Genomic DNA, 27919 nt, shown 5'->3' on the forward strand with positions numbered 1-27919 from the left:
GCCCCGTTTGTGCCCCGATTTATCAAATTTATGAACTAATTCATCAAATTCATTCATATAGGACCAATTCTTAAGTCCAAGAGCCCCATTTGTGCCCTAATTCATCAAATTTAGCATGTATTTTGTTATGCTAGGATCATGGGATCACTGAGCAAATATCAATCCATAAGCATCGAGCACACAAATTAGGCAACATGGAAGTATAGTATGGAAACAATCTTGGTACTCCAATATCAATGGGATTATGTTAAATGGAACGATCAAGAGTATTCTTACATACTTCAAGGAGATCATACCTGCTAAGGAGGAAGGAAAATGGAAAAGAATGACATTCAAATGATAATATACACATCATCTAGTCAAATAGATTATTGAGAGATTATGTTGGGTTGAATCTTACTCATTAGTTGAGCATCATGATATATGTTTGCAGGACTCTATGCAGAAATTACTTCTAGATTCCTAACACTAAGACATGAATGCATTTATTTTTTGAACAAAGCAATGAGAAAGACAATGTATGTATGTCTTTTGCAATGGCATGAGAGACCATGAAAGAACCAACTTAGGAAATTCTCAATTGTTACTTGGAGGTTATAAAAGCCTAGTGCAAAGCATAGCTATTCAAAAAGGTGGATAAGCATGTTAGATTATGAGTAGCTTGATATGAGAAAATTCATAGTTTTAACCAACCAAGGTCTCAACAAGTGTCTAATTGAAAGTATGCTTTATGTCAAGAGAGACAATGGAAGTTGTTTTTTATAGGCATTCTTTATGTTGATGTTTTGCTACTCATAGGCACCATTGAGGAGAGAATTCCGAATTCTTGAAGCATTATTTGAGATGTTGGATTTGTAGCTATTGCATTATTACTTTGGAATTTAGTTGTGTAATCAGAAGAGGGCATAGTCACGAAAGATTCCAAATATATAGATGGGTTGCCATTACAGCTTCAAAACGCATGATTGTAAGGCAATTTCAACTCTAGTTGAACCGAGGCTTAAGTTATCCATTTATAACTCTACAATAGTTTACAATGAGGCCATTGGCTACCCAATTTACCTATACAACACTTGTCTTGACATCCAGCATAGGTAAATTGGGTAGCATTCTTAAATATTTGCAGGGCACCCAATACCTTGGTTTGTCCTATGCGAAGGGGGGTTACTTTTAGTTTCATGCACTTAATGATCCAGATTGGGCTCTTGACTATGCTACTAGATAATCCACCAGTGGAAATTGTTTCTTTCTTGGCAACTCGTGCATATCTTGGTTGAGCAAGAAACAAGCCATCGTAGTAACCTCTTCATGTGAAGTAGAGTACAAGCTAGCTTTCACAACTAGAGTTGAATGTATATGGATTAGAGCTTGATGGCAAAACTTCATGGGTCTATGCATAACGTACTTTCGTGGCAACTCATACATATCTTGGTTGAGCAGGAAACAAGTCACCTCTTCATGTGAAGCTGAGTACAAGCTAGCCTTCACGACTAGAGTTGAATGTGTATGGATTAGAGTGGGTGTGTGGGTTTGGCTAGGCATGTGAGGATGAGCCCCCAATCCAAATACTTGTATAAGGACACACATGGTTGAAGCGTGTAGTGTGGAATGAAGTCCAAACTTTGGGGTTGGTTCGATCTTGCTCTCTTGCCTCTCCGATGTTTTTGTGAACTTTACTTTTGGGAGTTTCCACCCGTTAGCTCTAGGCTTTTCTCCCACGTTTCTACTCTTACTACATTCATAGCCACCCTCTCCCTTTAAAACTACTACTCCAAGCTTCGTTGTTGCTGCATTGCAAATGGACCTTTCATTCCTCACTGGCTGGTGTCATTTTTCCTTTCCTTTGTGAACCTTTAAAGTCTGATTGAACTTGCTTGTAGCTGGCAGAATAGATGTGAGGCAACACAATATGCAGAGATGAAGTTAACAAAGGGTAGCAGCTAGTGACAGTATTTTTGTAGCAGTTTTATTCAAAAGTTGACTAAGGCCTTATGGTTGGAAGGTCTTGTGCAGAAGGTCGGTTGCATAAATTTCCACGTCACTAGTTTTCTCAGTTTGTCTAAAGGACCTACACTTCTTTATTTTTTTTCATCACTAATTCTCTTCACAAGCAATGTTTACAACCACCATTGTAGCATCATTTACCTGAGCTATAGGTCGTTTTTCCATAACATACTTTTTTTTCTTCATTGCATCTCTTTCTTCTCATAACTGCTTATCAAGCATGGAGAGTTCCTTTCTAAAGCTTTAACCTCTAAAGTATCTCACATTATATGGGGTTGCTAGCGACTTTGATTACCATAGCTTATTGTGATTGTTTATAGTCATTTCATGATTATTGGTGTTGTAAAGCCTAAGAGTTGCCAACAGTGTTGTTAGAAGTTGGAGTCCAAAGAGAGAGGATGTCAAAGGGTAGAAACTCTCAAAAGGGAAGCTCACCAAAAAAAAAAAAGAGAGGCAAGAGAGCAAGATCTATCCAACTTCAAAGTTTGGACTTTATACTACATCAACACTTTCACCATGTGTGTACTTATATAAGTATTTGGAGTGGGGTCCTGATCCCCTAATCAACTCACCCATGCATCATTGGCTCATCCTAACATGCTTAGACAAACCCACATACCCACTCATGTCTTACTTCCATTACATGACAATTCCACCATCCCCTCTCAACACCAACATGTGGCACAACATGATGAGCATTGCACTCATCTTTAATAGATACAATATTACATAGCATGTGTAGAGCACATGCATTCACAAGGCCAATGTTACAGACTTGCATTCTTCTTATCCCACTAGAGAAGTCCATGCACAATCTCCCTTGAGGTGTTTAAAATACATAAGGGTTTCAACATCCCCTCTTGATACATGCATAGTCCTCTTACACTTAGAGGATTCCACCACTCTTTGGATCAAAAATTCTCCCAAAAAAAAAATCACAATGAACTCTTGATCATCAAGAGATTTTAGATAAATGTTTTTGCTGTTCTTGAAACAAAATGCTAGCAAATAAGACTTTCTTGAGCCATTAAAGCCCAATGACAAACAAAAATATTGCCAAAAACAAGGCACGAAAAACCAGCTTGTAAAACATTATTCCCAAGACTAGGGCAATCAACCCAATATTATACCAGCTAGGTGGCTGAGGGTAATGGAATGCCATGTAATAAAAATGTTGACACAATTCTCGCTAACAATCAAAGTGCAAAGAATCCTACCAACACAAAACACATAGAGGTATACCATCATTATTTCAGATAGAGATTGTGTGCCGGGCTAGGCTAGATGGCTGAGGTTTGGGGCACCCTCAATACAATGGCTCCACTATTTGAATGCCACATGTCTAAAATTATTGACACTATTCTCATTGACAATGACAATGCACAAAATCTTATGTTTCATGGCTGCACAAAACACACGTACATGTACATCATCATTATGTCAAAGAGATGTTGCATGCAAGAGAGATTAGCTTGATCTACTATCCTTCACAGCAGCTAAACATGGTATATCTTTTTACCAAGGCACTACCTATAACAAGGTGAATGATATTTAATCATTCATTAGGCCTGCCCAAGATAAAAAAAGCAAACAAAAAGGAAATGGTGTGGAGGAAGACTACAAGAGATAAAGAGAGAGAGAGAGAGAGAGAGAGAGAGAGGGGGGGGGAGGGGGGAAGAAAAGGTGGAGATGGTGTGTAAGAAGACTTGAGGAGATAAAGAAGGGGGGGGAGAGAGAGTCAACCACTTTAAAATCTTCATTCAAGTCCAATGAAGAAGAGTCAACATATTGTCCAATAGGAAAAATGCAATTCTAAAAATTCTAAAAATGCCTATTTGCCAAATTTGAAGCGTTGCTAAGGCTACCCTGAGGGCAGGCCAAAAAATATTGAAGCTTTTTGCATCTTTAGGCTTACTTTCTTTTGGTGATTAATCCATCGTATGTACATTCTCACATTGCCACTTTAGGGGGGATTTATTAGACTATGAATAGCATGGTGTGAACTTATTTCCATTTAGGAGGTTTTTTTCCTAAGAGCTATGTGGAGGATATATATCCTCATTTTGGCCTTCATCAATGTAACACACACTACTGCAATACAATTTGACTCTCTTTGTGTTCACCATACACATCATTTTGAAGACTTGTAAGCAACCTTTCTAAGTGAAGAATGAAGGACACAAAATATACAAACAAGAAAGGATTCATGAAGAAACAAGCTTTTTTAACATCAAATAAATACTAAGGTGGGTGGGGAATACTCATCAAGGAGAGGAAAGCAACAACAATAATCATTTGGTATCTCACATTTTGTGATTCCAACAATCAATTGAATAAATGTAACTATCAAATAGGGAAAAACTATGTAGAAAAGTTCTCCCAATAGTTGTCACAATTATTATCATTGATTTGCATTGTATGAGAGATACGATCAAAATAATCAAGAAACATGATCAAGGGAAAAAAACATAGGATAACAAAGGTGGAGGACATGGTTATGAAGACAATCAAGGTCAAATCAACAATTTAATCAAATGAATTGTAATGGAAGAGTATGGCAATGAAAGTCAAGATCCATGATAGATACAAAGCATGACATTGTAACATGTCACAAAGAATGGTTTTTGGAAATGAATTAATTAGAAGTATCAAAGAACGTGCATGGCTAACAATATCCCAAACCCAATTTAAGGTAAAGGGTCTACTTAAAGACAACTAGATAGGACAGAGATCTTACATTAATGATGTCTTATATCTTCCCAAACTCAATAAGAATGTGCTATTACTAGGACAGACTACATAAAGAAATTATACAATAGTTATGATGGGGATGCTCAATGAAACACAAATCAAAATGTTTGTAGAGTGGCATCTTGTTCATGCTAGGGATTCAATCTTCAAACATCACAATGTCATCTATAGATAATTATGCACAGAATTGATTCCTTGCTAGCAATGCAAAGGCACAAATATTTCCATATTCAACCCCCTTTTTAATGAGGGCCATTAGGGTTGTTGTGTGTAGAGCAAACAAGAGAGTAGTGTAAACCTACCAACTTACCCTCCAATTAGGAACAAACTATAAAATTATTACTTGAAGAAAGCCTTCACCATTCTCACCAATGCATCACCAACCCACCAATGTTCCAACAAACTTTGTGATACCCATTGTGCATGCATAATCCAAGGCAATTGATACATTCAAAACATTCTCAAAGATATCCCTCACCCTTACAAAACTATTTTGTCCCTATCCACTACCAATACATAGACATCCCAAATACATAAAGCCAAGGCTTTAGCCAAAATCTTGTAAGATGTCTTTAGCATTGTTATTGGGCACCAATTGCCCACCTATTTTGGCATTTGGGAAAAAGATTTAACAATCCAAAATTCACATATTTTTATAGTATGCCTTTCAAGAGAGAGGGATTAGCCATCTCTACTAAGTCTCCTTTTGTTAAATGCCAAAATGCAGTGTAGGACCCCACTATGACCCCATCTGATCTCAAGGTCCTATCTTTATCCATAGAACAAAGGGCCTTCCCAAATAGCTTTTTTAGTAAAGCCCCGATCACCAATTTCAATCCACACCAGCCAGCACCTCTTGCATCTTGCTATCCCAAGCTGGATTAGCCATTGCTAGAGCATCCACTATCTCTCCAAGTTCTCTTCTAAACATAGCTACTATGTGCCAAAACACACTAACTAGATTACACTCTTTATCCATAATTATATCGATATTTTCCTTGATATGTCTCCAAGAAAAACACACGAGATGGACAATCCCCTACCACAAGCTAGAGCTAACTTCTCTTCGTGTAGACATATTTATATTTTCCAACTCCCATGCATTCAAATCATCTTTTGTTTCCACTAGTAATATGGCTAGAATCATGCCTTTAAATAGCACTTTCCAACCAAGTATACTTGTTCCCTAACTTTCCCAAGCTTTTTGCACCCTTCCTTTTTTAGGAATGATACTTACAATCCCAACCTATAGCACATGCCATCTATCCCCTTATTAGTCTGTATGGGATGCCTCGTAGTAGCCAATGCCCTCAGGACATGTGGCACACATTCCTTTGTCCTACAATCTAAGTCTTACCAAGAACATGAAAAGAAGCATTGAATTTTGTGTTTTGCAAGTACATTTAAGGGTCTATCTCATCACTCATATATGCAAGAAGTATATGCAAGTCTCATGAATCATGCAAGAAGACTTTTATTAGCTCCAACATGGATATCCAAGTCTATATTAGTATAAGAGACCTATACATGTATAAAGTAAGTTTTTTAATTAAAAAATCCTATCTTAAAGCCTTGATTACTGGCTGTATAAAGAGTCTTACCTGGATGCTCTCCATCAATTTGAAATTGCATCATAAAATTGCTTATTACATATACGTCGTTCATCAAATTTGAACAGAATGTCTCACCTAATGCTAATGTGTAAATGGGGTTATCTAAGGTTTTGATGTATAATTGAGTTTACCCAGCTATAAACAATGTTATAGAGATTTTGTAAAAGGGGTTATCAAAAGAGGACATGGACAAGTCCCTTGATGGGTTCGTTGTTCTAGTACACATTGCCTCAACTTGTGAGAAGTGGCTTTAAGTGTGCTAAAAATTTTTGATGATTACCTCTACCTTAGCTATGAAAATGATTCAATATATAATAAGTCCTAATGCTAATGTGTCTATAAATTCTTGGAATAGTACGAAAAGTAATCGCTTACATGGAAAAGAAGCCAAGTGGATTGTGGATCTAACAAAAAAAGTCACACCAACATTAGGCAAAGTAATATTCTCTCTACTGCTATGATTCTATCTTTGACTGCACCTTACTAAATGGTCTAATCTTGGATAATTTGGGAGAAAGGCGGCTCCCATTGGATTAGTTTTCACTCTAAGTCTTTGATAATAGAGGAGCACATTTTTAAAGATAGGTTTCATTGGCATGGATAATGTCAAACAATATCTGGCAATGTATTAGACATTATGAAATACTTGAAAACCATACCTAACAATATATTAGACATTATGAAGTTGCAATATAATGCACCCAATCCCTTGTTTAAGGTTTCAAATTATGTTTTGAATCAATGAAAGCATGAAAAAATGATGAACATGGATCCATTTTGAACTCAATACTTCTAGGAATCCCCATGGCCTTCTCATGCCATTAATTCTAAATGCATTTAAAATCTAAAGGTGTGGATGATGCTTATATTATTGCAAATTTTGCTATTTATGACACGGGTGACTTTGCCATTAAGAACTAATAGATAGAATAAGATGGCAACTCCTATAAGAGTTGGGATATATTGAGCGTGCGGTTTGATAGCTCCCACCTAAGTTGGGCTTTGCAATTTGATTTCTTAAGTGGTAACTATGGATTTTCAGTATTGTAGGCATATAAGATGCAAATTTGTGTATATCATTCTAATATCATTTGCAACAACTATGTGACATCTATGTTGAACCCTCGTGTTGAGAGCTTGATGCTTTTTTATTGGACTTGAGTTTTTTAAATCATTGTCTTCCTACAATACTAAATGTATGTATAAAGGTGGAGTACCATCCCATGGTCGCTTACAAGGCTTACAGTTGTGCTTTTCTTTATTTGCAATCCTTGAGTTATCCAAAAGTGAGGTTATTTTCCCTTATCTACCCAACTTTGCATGCTTTTGAAAGTTCATATATTTTCTACGGAGTCAATAGAAAATACTAATGGGAGTCAATAGAAAATACTCATGTGCTAGTGCAAATTTATGGTGCACCCTTGTGGGAAATTCCTTGTACACCTTGTATTGTTGTGTTAATCAACCCACAAATGATGTAATATTCTAATTCATGTAGGTGGAGAGGAGAATTAAAAGAACAATAAGAATAAACATATAACTAGGAAAATGTTAAATTGGTCACATTATCAAATTGGGCCAAGGGAGTGCAAGTAGCTACGCTTTTGCCCCTCCCCCCCACATAAGTTGTTGTTTTTGTCTATAGAATTTAGAAAGAACAAGTTGCATCAAAGCAAGATCAAGCTTTGGGAGTTTTCTTACTTTCCCAAAATAAAAATCACGAGAGAGAAATTATTTTTTGCACTAGTGCCTCATTGTGATTTTACAAGAACTTGCATGAAATAAAAGAAGAGGAACAATAATTATAAAACAAAATACAAATGGCATAATAGTTTGGATTTTACAAGAACTCGCATGAAATAAAATAAGAGGAACAACAATAATAAATTAAAAGACAAAGGGCATAACAATCTGGTATGAAAAAAGAAAATCTCATGTTTTCATCCCAAATAGTCAATGGAGTAACATATATGAATGGCCGTTGGTGACTAGCTATGCATTGTCATCCCACACGTCTATTTGAGACAATTGTATAAGGAGGATAAATTACCAACCTAATTGTCCATTGCAATAAGGGAAAAAATGTCAATACGATCACACAAAAATACTCACCACAAAGCCTAATAATTGATGCATGTGAATATATGCACACACACTTATCGATAATAATTTATTGCATCACATTATTGAGAATATTATTTATACTACACTTTGATGAGATTTATTGGGATGTAATCTTCGAGGAGGAACGATGTTTCATTTCTTGGTCTCTAGTTCCACGAGAATACTAATAGATTGAAAGGGACCATGGGTTTCCTACCCCCCTAATGGCTCTCACCTAATTTCCCCATTAGTTCACTCATATCCTTCCCATTACCTATTATAAAGTCCCTTGATAAAAGCAGGCGAGTATGAGTCCCTCAGCAGCTTTCCCGACACAGGTGGGGCACATTGAGTGAGGCCCAGCAGATCAACCTTGAACACCGAAGACCGAGGTTTTCTTCAATCTCTCGGTGGATCCTCTTCTGTAGCTTCCCAAGGTCCCCAGCGGGGTCAGGAATCTACCACTAGTTCAGGCTTAAGAGAGGTGTCCCTCCCCAGCTCTCACGCTCCATCATCCCACCTCCAAACCCTCTACCCACTTGCTCCGGCCCCCCGCGTCTTCTGTCTCTCCACCTCTGGCCCACCCTTCTATTCGCCCCCGCCTCCCCTGTAGCCACGATAGCAAAGTCATGAATCACCTCACTACCCATTCCCCCTCCCTCCCCTTCACACACACACCCCACCTTTCACAGCCTCTTCCTCCCCTCACCATAGTCCCTGCGTCTCCCTCCCCACTTTGGCAACCACTCACCGCACACACCTCTACATAAGCCCCCTGGTCAGAGTGCGGCTTCTTCGTCTCTCAGTCTCAATTTGCCTCCTTGTTGCAGGCCCAAGGCCCCTCTCCTACAAGGCAACTCAAGAATATTCCTCATTCTCTCGAACTCCAGGGCCACAAAGCCTTGTCCAACACAGCCCTTCTACGAGACTTTTGGTGGTTGGCCATGGGGCTAACTTGATTTTCTAGGTGAGTACCCCATTGCTTTGGAGGCATTACAAAAGGGGGTTTCCACTCGCGAGATTGGGAACCCCTCCCGTTCTTTCTGGTGCTTCAACTTCACATCCGCATGAGCAGTGGACCCCCATAATCTTTGACTTAATGATGAGGAATCAGATGTTCAAGATGGAGTAGTTGGGACGGCAAGGGGAGCTATGGATCATACACACACACACGACTACTTTCCAACTGGATTTCACTCGGGACAGACGAGGCCTGGGTCTTAAAATGGCAATGATCCACTTATGACCAAAGGAGCAGCTCAAACAGGTCACACACTAGTTGCTAAACCAATGCACTAAATGGCTAGGTATAGAGATCTCGAGACAAACGAGGCCTGGGTCTTAAAATGGAAGATATCCACTTATGACCAAAGGAGCAGCTCAAACATGTCACACACTAGTTGCTAAACCAATGCACTAAACGGCTAGGTATAGAGATCTCTTTGCTAACGCATTTGAGCACTAACTTTCCAAGGCAGATTTCTCACTTTATGTGAGAAAAACAGAGAAAGCTAGGATGAAATCCTTATTTATCTCATGGATACTTTTGAGACAAGCCACCATTTACACTCCTTATGACTGAGATGTGATAAGACTTTGCAATTGTGTTGATCTATAACACCCCCTTTATGTGCATGGTTGCCCCTTCCTTTTCTTTTTCTGTATGCAACAAGCCCCCCCATTGTTTCCCTTATCCTAGATCAACATGATGGATCGAGGATGCTTGATTAAATTGATGTACACCAATTATGGATAGCTCCAAGGCCACAATCCTCACTTGTATTAATGATGATATCTTTATGATTGGGGCCAACTGTCAAGTGTACCTATAGTATATATGAAACAAGTAATTACTCCATCCATGTGGCCTTACACATAATAACCCTTGAGAATATCCAACCCCCTCCCCCTCCCCTCCCCCCCCCCCCACTCTTCCCATCCTTCCATCCTTTCCCGCTCCATTTTATGACTACCGCACACATATATCCACACGCATACTTGGTCTATTCTTCATGGTTAGACTAAGGATTGGTTGGCCCATGTATATAGCACTGGTGAAGGTCAAAGTTTTATATCTACCTTTAACATTGCAACGTTCTTTTCCTTGATAATTTGGCTATTCTACCATCTTCCGAATGGTATATAGCCACACCTTTTAGTCATATGTATAAACTGGTCTACAAGTAACATTCTAGTTCTCTCTCTCTCTCTCTCTCTCTCTCTCTCTCTCTCTCTCTCACACACACACACACACACACACACACACACACACACACACACACACACACACATGCGCATGCACACAAAGACACACTTGTGCACTACTTGGCTTGCACCTTAGGATTATAATGACGTTTTGATTCCCTGTGCAAAGCATATTCTGGTAATTAGCAATGTTTCCTTGATAGTTTGGTTCTTATACTCAACTATGGTTAACATCAATAGCTAAATTTTCGTAGTCTTATTATTCTCAACTAAGTTATAACAAATGTTTGTGTTTTATTGGATGGTTGTAGGTGATAGGCCTTGACCTTCTTTAGAGTGTATTTTATGAGACTTGAACTTTGTTCTCTAGTAACACTATAATTCATTATGCATAATGAAATTTATTCCATGTTTGTGACGAGATTTTGTTGTCATGACTTTGCAACAATGATTTTTCTAACCGCTTGGGAAAAAATACACACACACATTTGACCTCCATGTCCCCTTTCTATCTCTTACAAATGCAATAATAATAAACAAAAGAAAAAATTGCATCACGAATGTCTTGTGACATTCATGTTCAAAGCTGAGAAGATATTGTAGAATGGGTGACTACCCATCCCATAAAGAGCTCATTACCATGACAAAAATTTAGTATAATTGTTTGATGATTAGGCTATTTGCAATTAATTATCCATTCAATAAGCTTCCTCCATCGTGAAGGCAAGTTTGAGGCAAGTTTGCAATTGAGCCTTACTAGCTTGCAATTTTCTCAATTCATATAAGAAGAGGAAACATGATGGTGAATGATTGGGTATTTCTAGTGCAATTCTAGTTTTTAAATTTAACAGCAGGGCACATACTATCAGCCATGCAATTCTTGAATAGGAAATCATGACTAGATCCAATGGGATAAAGCTGGGATGAATTATGAGAGAAAGATGCGAGGATGTCCGTTTTAGCAAGTGACAAGCAATCATAGACAAGATAGTTGTTGGTAAGGGGATGAATTCTAGTTTTTAAATTTAACAGCAGGGCACATACTATCAGTCATGCAATAGGAAATCATGACTGGATCCAATGGGATAAAGTTGGGATGAATTATGAGAGAAAGATGCTAGGATGTCCATTTTAGCAAGTGACAAGCGATCATAGACAAGGTAGCTGTTGGTAAGTTGTTAGAGAAAGGGGATGTAGTTGCATAAGCATAGTGGCAAGTCCAATTCTATGGCCATCACACAAAAGGGGCATGTTAGTAGTCACATTACGAGAATAAGAGACCGTTGGGAAAAGAGAGATGAGCGCACAGTCGGCTTGGCACCATACCGCCAACACAATCGGCTCACACGACACCCACAACTACCACAATCACCAAAGGTCGCAACACCACAACTTATCTGCACAGATTCTTGTAAAGAAACAAAACCCGAGAATGCAAGAAATCAACCACTGCTCAAGGACAATCTTGTGCGACGAATAGACAATAGAGAAAGAGATGCAAAGGATGAGAAAGAACCAATATATCAGAGGTATAGCCACAAATAGAAGATGCTCTACTCACCACTACTCCTCTAGTGACACCACTTATTGGAGTTTACAAAAAGAGCAATATAAGAAAAGTCGACATGCTTCCTACACAGCTGCTGTCTATGAATTTGACCATAAATTTTCGCCCCCATGACCTCGGATTGAGATGAAAAGCTAGCTCTTATTTTGATCTTCAACTCTTTAGATCAACTCATAGCCAAATTCTGAGCACAGATGCCCCAAATAGACGACTATCTCAATTCTTGCAGCTTCTCTCGCTTTCTCCAAGAAGAGAGCCACCACCTCTAGCAAACGAAAAGACAAGTGACCTAATTGCTTGAAACTGAGCGCTCTGTCCTTATCTTTTATAGCTGAAATCGAACTTGCTTTTTGGCATCCAAAGAAGGCAAACTCCACAAAGATAGAGATTGTGCTATTGTTGGTTGGGTTCTAGCACCTTCTTCATGCTTGAGCTTCCCAGCTCCATAATTAGCTCCCTTGCTCCTCAAAGCAAACGCCTCCAACTTTTTCAGTAAAAAATTATTCTTTTTTGTTAGAGCAAAGGTGAGGCGCCCAATTCCCTTGTTTTTAGGCCTTCCTCCATGCCTTTTGCATTAAAAATAAAAAAGCTAGTGCTTTGTACCTAGTCCCTAGCCCCTACGTGCTACACATGGATGTCATACAACAATTAGCATCCACAAATCATATTGCAAGCATTTGTCAAAATCATCCACCACCGTGAGTTTGAGTGGAATGCTTGGAGTCAAATACAGAGTCTCTGTTGGAAGATGTCGGGGCAATCTTAAAGAGCACACTGAAGCTCTAAGCGGCATGCAAGGTTCTTACCAACTCTTCATGCTTGTGGCCTAGGTGCTATTGTATATTTTAGCAAAATTAGAGTGGAATGAAGCTCCTAAGGATGCTAGCTTGTCTTAAGCATGAATATTGAAGAACATGACATTCCAACATCTATGCCAATGGCTATATAAAAAAGGACACAATAGTTTGGGCTACCACTACCTAGGGCTAGGTAGGAAAGAGGGATACAATGAGGGTTATGACTTATGGCTATGTTTGATGATCTTGTTGGTTATGATCAATATTCCCAAGCATCAAAAGATGTTACACTCGTCTTGGTGCCTTAACTTGTATGGGCTAGCACAACTGATATCATTGGGAATGTATAGCTCAAAGAACATGAACATTTGCCAAGAGATTTGTTTCTGTAACCTTCTGAAACTTCCTTTCAAAAATGTTTTTAATAATACCCCTCTATAAATAAAAAAATATATTTAAAAATATCATTTCATTCAACACATATGATAGTCATATTTTTTATATGTGACCCCCTCTAAGTCTGTTTACACCATACTTGTATGTGTCCAAAGATGGTCATGAAACTTTGCAAAGACCTTTTAATGAGCAAAGAACTTATAGTCACAAAGTTCATAAGGATCATGCATGACTTGTATGGTGAAATGTGCACATTTTCTCCATTTCGACCATGCATGGATATGTTGAGGAAACACATAGAAATGTAGGGCTCCTAAAGTTTGGGTCATTGTCTAAGGCATGGGAATGTGCAAGAGATCCCAAAGCATAGGAATGATTATTCACAAGTAAGCAACTAAGTGGTGCCATGCACAAAGATAGGATGCAATCGATTTCTAAAGGCTATCCCCATGATCGATTTATGAGATCTTTTCCATATCTTCTTGGGGAATCAATCAGTCTAAAATGTCGATGCTGCTCCTCAATCGCTCTAGTCTAGTGCTTTTGGGTAAAACACTGCTCCTTAATTGAATTCCCCACTGTAGGGCTACTTGGCCAGGAGGTTTTCCCAACTTAGCAATCTCATTGATAATGGAGGTCATCATTCATCTTAGCATACTTGGCTAAAAGTAGCCATGTTTAAGATCCTTATAGGGCATAACCTTCTAGCATATGGCGACGCACTTGCCAAACATAGTGGCTTGCCATCTAATAGCTCTAGTAGTGAGCTATGGCTACTATGGGATTCATTAGTAGTAATCCCCTTTCTAGCATTTTACTAGTCATCAACTTACATGTATAAGCAATTTCAACATCAATTGGATGTTTATTTCACTAGTGGCTTAGTAGTCATGAACATGCAAATATAAGCAACTTGTTCCCCAAGACCTATTCTTCTAGTCCAAGATGATAACTTCTGCTTCTTCTAGACTAGCATGATCCAAGAAGTCAAGGTCTCACTATCCTCTATAACTTTTGTATCATATGTCTTGCCATGAAAGGGTGAGTGCTTGATGTAGGTTGATTGCTCCCGATGGATTTTCTAATCTCAAAGGCACTCTACCTTTCTTTTGCACTCGCTTCCTCTTCAAAATCCTCCTCCCCTTTCTATTTGCCTATGTTGAGAGAGTTGCCAATGACCATGTCAACGGGTGAAGATGTAGACCATAGGGGCTTCTCGAGTTCATCAATAGACCAACCTTGAAAGCCTTAGCAGATTTCAACCATGGTTTTCCCAACAAGAGCATATACGTGAGGCCATGTAACAGATAACAAAGTTGTAAAGGAAGGTGACCCAACCAATCTGCATGGAAACTCGTTTAACAACTCCTAAGGGCATAGCCTTCCATTGAGTAATTATTTTGACCTCGATGTGGATTGAATTGATAAGATTTAGACCAAATTGCACCATGGTACTCTTGGGCATGATGTTAATGGCTACACCTCTATCCAAGAAAACATTCGCGAGGCTTATACCATTTTGTGTACACTAGTACTTGTGGGCTTTGCTCACAAATGAGGGCTGCATAAGCTATACACTGGATCACCATGGGTCCATCTTCACTATCCTCTTTGGAACTTGCCCCTTCTAACATTGTCATGGCATTTGTTTCATGAATGGAATGGTTTGATACTTGATTTATGGGGACAACTGAGATTCTTACCTCATAGTGATGTTGGATCAAAATTGCATTAGGTCTTCCATCAAGAAGTAAGGTTGCATGGCGGTCTTCTAAGACCTAGAATCCATTATGTGTTAAAAATAGACTTGAGATTTAGGGAGTCTAATGTAGAGTTCGATCCATCACCTTCTCTTTCTTGGTTTGTGAAGTACAGTGGTTGTTCAACTATATTTTTCCAACCAAACAAATCAACAATTGCTGTGGCGTCGATCGTGGAAGAAAACAAAAAAGAAAACATTGACTATCAACCAGCCTATTTTTAGTGAGCACATCTGACCGCCTGGGGAGTCTTTAAAATAATGGTCAAACAATCAATGATGAGAACTATACATTGGTGGTTGAATCATCGAGGGGATATATGAGGGACAAGATCGTTAACTAAATGCATGAGCTCCTCATGCATCAAGGAAAGTTGGACATGGGGCTTATGGAAAGTTTCATATATTGCTAAGAGCAAAGGTTTGTTTTGACAATGTCTCCCAAACAACAATCATGTTCCTTGACATAGGGAAAAAGATGGTGCATAAGATTAAGTGACAATGTCCCTTAACATGACACTAACAATGGTATTCCTTCAATCATTTTGCTTGGAAACTCATAGGAGCCATGACTTGCCTATTTGGAAGTAACCCTGTTAGTAGAGTGAATGGTAGGAAATGAGTTCAACATTGATAACATATGCTAGAGTAGGTTTTCAAATGCTCATTGAACTACGATTAAGAGATTTAACTAAAGATTTGCAAACATTGGTAAATTGCATCCATAGAGATTGTCGACCAAGTAAAGGTCTGATAACGAAGTGATTCCTCTATCCATGAGTTCCAATTATCCATGACAGAGAAAATTGATTGGCTTTAATGAGCTCATGATCAACATACATGACACAAATGGATCGTCCCTTTTAGAACTAATTTGGCTAAAAATGAACAAACATTTGGTATCGTATTTGACTATATATACCAAACATTTGGTATCTTATTTGACTATCCCAAACTTAAACCCTTGTTAAGGGTGAATGTACCCATTCTTACATTTCTCCCATGACCTACAATCATGTGGAAGCCCTTGGTAATTCATCAATTTTGGAGGGATTTTGGGAACCTTTGTACTTGATTGCCAATGCCTAGAATATTAAAGGTTTGCAAGTCGTTGTTGACATGTTGGCCCTAACTCGAGTAGCTTGGTGACTGTCATTTGATTAGGATTGCGTCTGGAGCCATCCCATAATTGTAAGAGGTGCTATGCAATCCATGAAGCTAATACTTGTCGTGTTGCTAGAATGTTGGCGGCAATGAGAGTGCATTTCAAACAATTGATGGTTGCGGTTATGTTCGAGGGTGTATGTAGGTCAATGAAGTTGATAAGGGTAGAATGGGAGTGCTTTTTTTTTTTGGCACCACCCATGGTCGATGGACTATTGCTCGAGAAACCACTACTAGTGCATTTGAAATTGGTTAGAGTGGAAGGGCTTGATGATATGATCCCCACGTTCAGAAATCATTGGCCCCCCTCACTCAATCCCTTCATGTTGCGGTGAATCATTGGGAAGAGAGAACAATCCCTAAGGAGTAGCAATATTACCTGCCACAATGAATGCAACCTCGTTTTTTGGTTTGCAGGAGATAGATTCTAGTTCTTTAGTTGCTAAGAGGTGGCGCAAGCCACCTTTTGGAACTCCCTCAAAATGCGAGAGGTGTTCGTTCGTGTGAAAAGGCTAGTAACGTGGGACAGGTATTGCTGAAGTTCTTCAAGGATCCTACGTGCTGGTTTTAGGGTTGTGATCCAAGGGGGAAAAGGAGCGGTGAAAGGGAGAGGGGTGATAAAAACCACAAACATTAGAATTAGGCAAAGCTTGTCGCGATGCGCAACGAAGAAAGCGCGGTGAACAAGACCATGTGACCACGACGTAGCATTAGATGCTCCGGTCTTCGTGTCCGGCGGGGCAGCCAAATTTCACCTTGGCCCGAAAACAGCAGCAGAAAACGAACAAGTCTGCTTTGTTTGCTCGCTGGCTATGGCGTCCCTCACCTTCTCACCCCCAGATCCGCCCCTTTCTTCCCCATTTACCTTCTCCTTCCCCTCCTCCTCCCCCCTTCCCCCCCTCCCCCCGTCATTCTCCTCCTCCCCTGCTTCCCAATGACCCCTTTCTCCCCCCCTCTCTCCCCCCTTTGACAGATCTCCCCTCCCCTTCCCCCCTTCGCCATGGCCGAGCTCCCTCCCCCTCCTTCTCTCCCTCCCCCCCCCGAACTAGCGGTTCCCGGCTCCCTTGGTGAGCTTGCCGGCTTGCGCAGCTTGCTCGACGCCCAGCGCGACCGAATTCACGAGCAAATGGACGAGCTCCAAAGAGTCGTCGTGCTGCAATGCCGGATCACAGGGACGAATCCGCTCGCTCAAGAAATGGTTAGGGCTCCGCTGTGACCTGGGTAGTCTTTGATTCTTCTAATTTTGCGGAAGGAAAGTTGAGATGGTCGTTTTTTCTGTCGTGATACGTACTATTGTGCTGCGAATCGCTAAATTGCTGAATATCTAAATCCTCAAAGCCGGTATTGTCCCACCTATTTTTCCAAGAGACCGTAAAGCGATGCCTATGCAAAGTACCTTACAACATCAATGTAAAATTTATGTCTGTATCAAGCTTTGAGCAGGAGTTCAACAGGGACAAAAACATATCGCAGTTCCGTTTCTCTAATAATTATCTTAATTTGGTCTTGGGTCTAGCTATGTGCACTGTGCGGCAATAGTGGACCTTTAGATGATAGGAGTTCAGTTCAAATTACATCATTCTTCCCGCATGCACATCGTCTATTATGTCGTTGCAGCGTCGCAACATGAACTTTAATAGTGTAACATGTCTCTCCCTTAGCAGTTGCTGTCAGTTCTAGTAGTCTTGCCAATCATGTATGATCGACCTATCCTAAGAACGATTCGATGAAGGGAAATCAATTGTCTGGGTAAGGGGCGCAGTAATCATGCACTAATGGATGCTATGCGTTGGTGCATTAGTATGTTATGTTTTCTAATGCAACTGCATGTCCTAGAATCCCTTCCGTTGCCTTCTCTCTCTCTTTTTTTTTTGCTTGCTTCTTCAAACAACCTTTTACAGATGTGATCATACTTCGAAATTTAGTGCTTTAGCCCTCTTGATGTAGCTCACTACTCTGCCATTTGGTGAGCCCTGACTAGGACGATCCCGAATGCTGTTTCTAAAGTAATGCTAGTCCATTAGGTCTATTAAGAAGTCTATACTGCCTAGGTTTTCACCCTCTTCTTAACATGGATATCCTAGCATACACCTTGATTTTCCAAGCTTGGGGAAAGAGAGAGAAAGAGAGAGAGAGAGATTTATTAACATATGCAAAGGCCAAAAAAGGCCTATAGGACCAAAAACTGAAATCATCATGAGAGCACCTTTCCCATGGGGGAACTAGACGTGTGTTATCACACCTCTAAGAAGCTACTTTGAATCTGGGAAAACAGGGAAATGTGCGGAGGTGTTACTAGCTAGCTATATCAACACGATGTGTGCCAATCATGAGTAGCCTAAGCTCCTTGTGGGTGCAATCAAGGTCTTACTTGGAGTTCTGGTGGCTTTAGAATATATCTGAGATGTAAAAAAGGAGGGGCTTTGTATTCGTGTGCTGCAAGTGTGCGGAGAAGTACTGTCTCGCTCAGTAATGCATGTCCTCTGGTCAAGCGTGCCTGTGCTGTTGGTTTCATGGTAAACTCAAGTATATATGGGATTGGACTAATCACAGAGAGAAGTGGTAGGGAACCTATGCAGAAGAAAAACAGGGCTGAGGGAGCTATTCAGAGGCCATATCTGCTCAGCAGCTTCAGGGACGCTTGTCTGGAGACGACGCAGAGCTGCAGCTTCATGTGGTACTGTGACTGGGAGAGTTTTGGACTGTACTGGTGCTGTTGGAGGTACAGATGAGTACAGGTGGTCAGGTGTAGGTCCACAAGCAGGTCCCAGCAATAGGTGCCTGGACCAGGGCCATGTATAGGATTCTATGCTGAAGGCAGGATCAGACTGGGGCAGTCCTAGATTGGCTGACAGACTGGTCGGCCAGTCCATAGCTGGTCAGCGAGTTCAGATGGCTGCAAGCCCTATATTCATTGTATGGGCAGTGTGCTATTCATTGTATGCCTTACAATTGGCTACACATTGGAGCAGCAGTAAGGCCAGGGATCAGGGTCCACAGTGCCTCATAGATTGATGCAGACAGGAGCAGCAAGGAGGTCCAGGATCTGCATGTATAACAGTACCTCACCATTGGTTGCAGTGCAAAGCAGCAAGGAGGTCTGACAGAGCAGTGTCTGCTGAAGCTCCATAGGAGCATGGAGGCTGACAGAGTTTGGAGGTGTGATAAAGAGGTAGAAGAGGATTCTGAGGTGCTAGTGTTCCTCCTGGCAGTACCCTAACTGCTAGATGGTGGCACGCTGAGCACACGTTTTGTATCAGGTTTTGTCCATCTTTGGAGCAATACAGGTCTACTGTTTCTACTCTATTGGTCACTGTTCAATGCATCTGTCTGTATTTTTCTCTATGCGTGATGGAGTTTATGGTTTTCAATCTTATGAGTGACTATCGTGAGATTGAAACTGCACTATGTTGTGTTTTTAGAGGATGAGTTTGGGAATGTTCCTGGATTTATCTAGGTATATGTATTTTTCTCTATCTACTTGTGTGCACAAGGGAAAGGAGTGAGATTCGAATTTAGCACTATACACATTCTTCTGCTGTGGGTGTGTTGGATACAACAAGCAACCTCCATCTCTGTTATGTAACAAAGAGTTACTTGTAGAGTACGCACCACACATGAGGTGTTAAAGGGGGTGCCATTGGGGTGAAACAGGGGTGTCCTTTATCTCCTACCTGTCGCAACACGCAGTTCGTGCCATGTATCCCTCCGGAAAATGGACCCCCAAAAGTCCCGGGAGGGAATGACTGTGGAGGGCTCATGAGGCATATATATTCAGGGTCCTCCAAGGAGTGATTATGCTGATGGGATGGAACTCCCCCTGTACACGTGTCAACAGCGTGGGGCCTTTCTTCATTTTCCCTTGTATTTTTCCATGGTCTACGTTGTATACGTGAGGGTGAAGGCCATTACCTCCAACACCCCCCCTATGAAGCATTAAATTCAAGCACCATTCAAAGCACTGACCAAATCAAACGCCAGTACCAAACCAAGGCGATGTGGACAAACTGCAGGGGGTCGGCAAACCAAAGCGGCTCAAGCACCATTCAAAGCACTGACCAAATCAAACGCCAGTACCAAACCAAGGCGATGTGGACAAACTGCAGGGGGTCGGCAAACCAAAGCGGCCCAAAGTGCCTCAAAGTCCACGCCAACCAACAGTAGGCAAGCCAGCTGTTGGTGCATGCAGCCGCTGCCCCGCTGCACTTCAAAATCTGCCACGAATCACGGCCCTCCATGGCGAGTCGCACTTAACGCCTGCTCGTGCAGATCACGACAGCTCTGCACAAGTGCACACAGGTCCTGAAACAGTTGCTGCTGCCACGTGTCATGCATGTAACAAGCAGCCCCAAAAATGCCTGCTCTGATACCATGTAGGAACACGCAGTTCGTGCCACGTGTCCCCTTGGAAAATGGACCGGGTGTGTGGTCCCCAGTCCTGCCCCATAGCCGCCCACACAGCCCACAAAAAGTCCCGGGAGGGGATGATTGTGGAGGGCTCATGAGGCATATATATTCAAGGTCCTCCAAGGAGTGATTATTGCTTTATGGGATGGAACTCCCCCTGTACACGCGTCAACAGTGCGCGGCCTTTCATTTTTTGGGGTATTTTCCATGGTCTACGCTGCACACACGAGGGTGAAGGCCACACTACCCTCTTCAGGGCCTACATTGATGAGCTAGCTTCTTTATGGGCACACTGGGTGGCTTTGGATTGACTTCCACGGACCCTCATGCCTATCTTGCTGTATGCAAATGACATGGCACTAATCTCAAACACAACACGAGGCCACGAATGGATTTGGCTGCCCTACAGATCTTTTGTGAGAGTCGGGACATGAAGGTCAACCTGGGTAAAACAAAGGTAATGATGTATGAGGCTTAGCTTCAACGGGATGGTTTCACCTTTGCAAGGGACTGACTTCTGATCTGCCCACGTGGCTTCTCTCAGACCCAATCTCTGCTGCTGGTGCACCTCCCCCACATCGTCCTCATTTAGGCTCCCAAGTGGGGAGGTGACCATGTTAATCCCAATACCCCTCCCTTGGGCCCACCCTGGGCCAACACCCACTCGTCGATGTAGATGCTCCATCAGCTCCGAGACGGCTTTGATCTATGGCCTTCAAGCCGCAGCTCTTGTTCCTTTGGGTCCAGCTCCATTCAGGTAAGCCATCCGGGACCATAGGTACAATGCTGTAGCACCCAATGTCCATGATACCACCATCTTGATCACCAAGATGCCTATGTACTTGAGCAATCCTGGTATTAATATCAGGCACATCCAACTGTCCTGCTCCAAGGTTTGTTTCAACTTGTCACCACCTTGGTATCACCTACAACCAAGTCATCAGCTCTAGATGCTCCTCGGATATTTTGCAACTGAACCTCAACGAAGCCTCTCCCTCTCCCTGTGAGCAAGTCATATTCCTTGGAAGTAATCATCACTGTCCTTGACAGAAGTCATGCAGCAGGTTTTGATGGCCTTTGTACAAGATTTTCCCCTCTGCTTGCTAGGAAGACTTTCATCCTTCCGTTCCTTAGCACCTGAGAAACACAAGGAAAGCACTTTGCCGATTGCATGATACTGAAGTCTGAACGTATGCACAAAGAATATATATGCCCTTCGTTTCACCCGTTTGATTTCTTGCTTTGAAAACAAATTGGGTACCACCCGGAGGCATCCATAGCATCCATGTAAAATGCTTTGTTGCCATCTTCAGTGTCCCTGTACTCCTTGACTCTTGTTTTGTGAGTCTCCCCAAAGATACCTCCCTTACGCAAGTGGTGTCAGCCTTGTTCTCAAAACAATGATCTGAACAACCATTGCTGTCCTCAATTTTCAAAAAGCCTCTTATCCCTTTGGCGTCAGATATAAGAATAGTTCCTTAATTGTCACCAAGAAAACCTCTCCTATTTCCGTTACCACATTTGCCATGGTTTTTACTCTTTGACTCCTACTTGGACAATGACTCCTTCTTTTGATCAGCCTTCTTCTTTCTGCAGTCCCTCGCATAACATCCCTGCTCATCGCAGTAGAAGCATTTATTCTTTTTCTTTTGGGCCACAAAAGAGGAGAGAGAGGCAAGTCACATTATGGGAAAGTGCTCCAAAGCTATTGTATCACATCGCCTTGCTGATTTTCGACTACCAGGGCAGTCTGTGGGCTCTTGGTGGGCTGCTAGGGCTGCCAGAAGCTCAAAAAAAGGATTTCGTTTTCGTGCCAGGAGCCTTGAGGAGCCAAATGCGGATGAACAGTTCAGGGCATTGTTGCAGGGAACCGCTCTGACATTTGCGCAGTTGATGCAGGATCCACGCTTTGCAAATTTGGTGAATGTACCTTTGAAGCCTGAGAAGAAGAAGAAGACTTTGCAAGCTGGCGCAATGCCCCCTGCATCAGGTATGGGTGGAAATCCTCAGATTTTTCCATTTTATGGTTTGGGACACTAGACTTTCCCTCCATCTTTGATGCCCATAGGTTACTTCGGAGGAGGTTCAATGTTTCAGCCGATGGTTGGACAGCCTGAGCAAGGCATGGGGATGCTTGGAAATTTCCCTTATGGATTTCAGCCTGGCATACAAGGCTATTAGGGACAGATTTTGGAGGTATGCCGGCTATGATGTCTAATATGATGTATGGAAACCTTGGGATGTAGCCAGGGATGCAAACTGCTATGCCCAGTATGATGGGGAATTTTTCGGGAATGTCTGGAATGAATGCAATGGGACCAGGAATGCTCAATCCTGCTGTGTGGACAGAGTGTCACAAATCTTGGCAATGAGATGCAGCCCTCGTATTCAGAGCCCACCTGTCAATGATAATCTCACACCCAAGGGGAAGCATAAAGATTATATAGAGGGTGGCTCAGCTGTAAAATTCGACACTTTTTTTATTCAGCAGTTCGATGCAGCATACTAAGGTGGGAATTTCACAGAGTTGTCCAAAATTCGAAAAGCCGCCACTTTCTTGAAGGGAAATGCTTTGCAATGGTGGACAAATCTTCTCTTGTAGGGTAGAGCACCTGGCACATGGAGGGGAGAGGAGAAGAGTGGAGATGAGGAGAGAGGGCACAGCTAGAGAGCACACCACAAATAACTAACTGTACACTACATTTAGTTGAAAAAATAGAATATATACAAACCCTTTTAGGGTTAGGGTTAGGGGATCTAACCCTTTCCTTTATAGCACTCTATAAGGTTAGTGTTGTGCACATATGATCACGTGATGGTGCTATGCACACATGATCACATGATGTTGAGCGTGAACTCTCAACACTTTCCCTCAAGATCAACATCATGAAGTAGGCCTTCCCTCAAGATGATGATTTTGGGGAATCGAAGAAGGACTGAGCATTACATTCCATCACACCCCTTTAATGGGAATGCCCTTCCTCTACATCAAACCAAGAGCTAGTCGGTGTTTCTCGAATAGCTTTTTACTGAGTGGTTTGGTAAAGATGTCTGCAACATTTTCTTTGCTATCACAATGCTGCAATTCCTCTACATCAAACCAAGAGCTAGTCGGTGTTTCTCGAATAGCTTTTTACTGAGTGGTTTGGTAAAGATGTCTGCAACATTTTCTTTGCTATCACAATGCTGCAATGTGATGTCACCAAGTAACACTCTTTCTCTAATGAAGTTCTCTCTGACATCAATGTGGTTTGTCCTAGAGTGATATACTGGATTTTTGGCCAATGCTTGAGCCGATTGATTATCACAGTATATTGTTGTTGGCTGCAGAGAGGAGGGCCATCAGGTGCATGAATGCCCACTCAAGAAGAAAAGGCAGTGTCCCTCGGAGGATAGAGATGAACAGTAGGCGGAACCCAAAGCTGATCCAAAGAGCAAGAAGCAAAAGCCATCTGCTGGCTTTGTACGTGACATGATCACTGATAAGAAATAGGAGGATGATACATAGCTTTGTAGAGCTTGGGGCAAAGTTCATGATCAGACCGCTCTATTTTTCTTCGACCCAGGTGCTAAAGTGAATTTTATTTCTCTTGAGTTAGTTGGAAAGCTGGGTATACGCCCTAAGGAGATGGGTTCACTTGCGCAAGCAGACATGGCTATTACAGGGCTGAGTACATCCATCACTCTAATCATTGGGAAGCTCTGTCTTCATATCCAGAGCTATGTTGATACCGAAAAATTTTACATCATGCCTCTGAATGGTTGTGACGTACTTTTGGGCATTCCTTGGTGTTACCGTCTTCGGGCTATTGTTGATACTTTCAATAGGATAGTCACCTTGACTCAAAGGAGAAAGACTCATGTGCTTGATGTAAAACTCAAAGGAGAGTCCATTCCGGTTGTATCTGCTTTTGTGAAAAAGCATATTTTTGCATATTTGATTTTACCCGCCTCTTTTTGGAATGGATAAAGAGCGGACAGATTTATTGTTTCAGTTTCAAGATTTTTTTCTCGAGTCTTTACCAGGGAAACTCCGCCCGAGAGGTCTGAAGACAATGCTATAGATATTATGCCAGGTAGTAGTCCTCCGAATATACCATCGTACAGTGTCATCGCAGCCCAATGGGAAGCTGATTCGGCCCAGCTTTTCCCTGTACTGTTCTCCCGTCCTGTTGGTGCAGAAGGATGGATCTTGGTGGATGTGCATCGATTACCGAGCACTTAACAAGATCACGGTGAAAAATAGCTTTCCCATTTCCCGATTTGATGACATTCTGGAGGGTCTCCCATTTTCAGCCGCATTGATTTGAAGAGTAGGTATCATCATATCTGCATTCGACGAGAAGATGTGCACAAGACGGCTTTTAGGACCACTTTTGGGCTTTATGAGTATCCTGTCATGCCATTCGAGTTAACTAATGTTCCCGCCACATCAACAGAATGATGGACATGATTTGTAGAGAAGACTGGTCTTTTGTGGGCACATTCTTTTGTAGATGTTTGATCTTTAGAACAACAAAAATTCTAAATTTGTATGATTGGACTTATTCTAGTCTTACAAAGGTATATACATTCTTTGATGACATCATTGTTTTCTCAAAAAATGAGGAAGAGCATCGAAAGCATCTGGCCGTTGTGTTTGAAGAGTTGAGAAAACATAAGCCGGTCATTAATGCAAAGAAAAGTGATTTTTTTCATGCAAAAAATTCACTTTCTCGGGCATATCATATCCAAGGATGGGGTTCGGATGGATCCGGCGAAGGTTGAAGTGATCAAGAATTGGCCACCACTCGATTCCACGAAGTATGGAGCTTTATTGGGTTGTGCTTGCACCACAGGAGGTTTATCTGTTACTTTGCTGAGATCGCTTCACCTCTGCATGCTTTGCAAAGAAGGGAGTATCTTTTTGCTGGACTTCCAAAGAAATTGCAGCTTTTGAAGAGTTGAAAGAAAAGTTGTGCTTTGATCTAGTCATTGTTGGAGTAGCATGGAGATAAGATGGAGATACCAAGATGACGAAAGAGATTGATTATTCATGAGAGATATGCCCAATATATAGGCACAAGTTACATCCAAGAGTGACATCATATGTGAGCTCAATAGAGCATCTAGATCCACAAATTTCTCCCAGTATCTCTCAATCAGGTCCATGATTCTCTCAATCACACCCACTCTAGCACACCTACTCTCACACACTCCTAGCATAGGACTCCTAGCCCTTAGGCACACACCCTTACATCAGTTTGTCCTTCATTCCCCCCCACAAATTGATGACCTCATCCCTCAACAGTAGTACATGGGATGCTCCATGGCTTGCCCACCATCATGTGGCAACACATAGGGCCCCAACCTGTGACTCACTCCTAGGATTCGTGGTTTACAAATGGAGGACTGGACAATGACTATGCATGGGAAATTCCCATGGGTCCAACAAGGTAAAACCTCAAACAAAAGACTAACAATCATTTAAGGATGGACTATCCATGGCAGAGTACCATCATTGACCTCATCACAAAACACTTTATTTCATTCATTTTATGCATATAGCAAGGGCAGAGTACCCTAGTATGTTGATCCTAAATTTTTTATATGGGGAACAATCCCCCCCTTGATGAAATATCTTGTCCTTTTCCTCCTCCTCTTCCAAGCATGACCTAGCTAGGATTCACGGGCTATGGTGGCTTCCATGGCTCTGATACCACATGTTGGAGTAGCATGGAGACAAGATGGAGATACCAAGATGATGAAAGAGATTGATTATTCATGAGAGATATGCCCAATATATAGGCACAAGCTACATCCAAGAGTGACATCATATGTGAGCTCAATAGAGCATCTAGATCCACAAATTTCTCTCAGTATCTCTTAATCAGGTCCATGATTCTCTCAATCACACCCACTCTAGCACACCTACTCTCACACACTCCTAGCCCTTAGGCACACACCCATACATCAAATTGTCCTTCAGTCCTAATCTTGCTAGATTTGAGAAAGCCCTTCGTTGTCCAGTGTGATGCATGTGGCAACAACATTGGAGGAGTTTTTATGTAGGATGGAAGGGTCGTTGCTTATGAGAGCAAGCTCTTGCAGGCCATAAAAGATGAATTTTCAGATTTATGAAAAGGAGATGCTTGCTGTATTTCATGCTCTCAAATAGTGGAAGCACTACTTGTTGGGTGCTGACATTTATGTTCAGACGGATCATTCTTCGCTGAGGTATTTTCTCACAAAGAGAAGATTATATAAGAAGCACATGCAATGGGCCAATTTTTTATCTATCTTTCATTTTCAGATTGTGCATGTTCTTGGAAACAAGAATGTTGTTGCATATGTACTTTCTAGAAGGCTAGTGCTGGATGCGGTATCCAAGAAACCACAGGTTTCTGCTGTTTCTATTGCCTATCATGATGAATTGGATGCCATGAAAGAGCAATTTGCTTCGGATGATGACTTTGCACGGGTATACGATCAGTTGTCTGAGGGACAGAGGAATGATCATTATGCTCTTCGAGATGGTTTTCCGTTGATGCATGGCCATTTGTGTGTCACAAACCAGCTGAGGGCAAAGGTAATGGCTGAAAGTCATATTTTGCCTTATGCAGGACACAGAGGAATTGACGTATTGTGAAGGCTGTTGAGCAGTTCTTTTACTGGTCAGCTTTGCAATGTGATGTTGAGGCGTACGTTAGGCCATGCATCACCTGCTAGAAAGTGAAGTATGACATGCAGAAAACTCTTGGACTGTTACAGCCACTCCTCATTCCGGTAGACCGTGGCAAAGCATTGCTATGGACTTCATCTTTGATCTTCCTCGTACACCGTCAGGTCATGATGGTATCCGGACCATTATTTGCAGGTTAAACAAGCTCATTTTATTCTGGTGAAGAAGAAAATTTCAGCAGACTAGATGGCAAAGTTTTCATGTCTCATATTTTCAAATACCACGGAATACCATAGTCTTATCATCAGTAACAGTAACCCGCGGATGACAAGCTTGTTCTAGAGAGGATTGTTTGAAAATATGGGTACCACGCTGAATTTCTCATCCTCGTTTCATCCACAGTCTGATGGGCAATCTGAAGAGGCCAATGGCACCGTCCTTGATCTCATGAAGTGCTATGTTTCGGATCACAAGGCGAAATGGGAGCAATAG

General features: G+C 41.6%; 1 protein-coding gene across 1 annotated transcript in view; it reads left to right on the forward strand.

Annotated features, from left to right (window-relative positions):
* Nucleotides 1–17359: 17359 nt before the first annotated feature.
* Nucleotides 17360–27919, forward strand: part of LD (Homeodomain-like superfamily protein) — a 73149-nt gene continuing 62589 nt past the window's right edge. The window contains exon 1 of the mRNA XM_087395253.1: nucleotides 17360–17557. Coding sequence (XP_087251379.1) covers nucleotides 17360–17557 — 198 coding nt within the window. The remainder of the gene's footprint in view (nucleotides 17558–27919) is intronic.

The sequence above is a fragment of the Dipteris shenzhenensis genome, chromosome 24, assembly GCF_047967505.1.
Source record: "Dipteris shenzhenensis isolate YYH24624 ecotype China chromosome 24, Dip_SZ_1.0, whole genome shotgun sequence".
NCBI lineage: Eukaryota > Viridiplantae > Streptophyta > Polypodiopsida > Gleicheniales > Dipteridaceae > Dipteris > Dipteris shenzhenensis.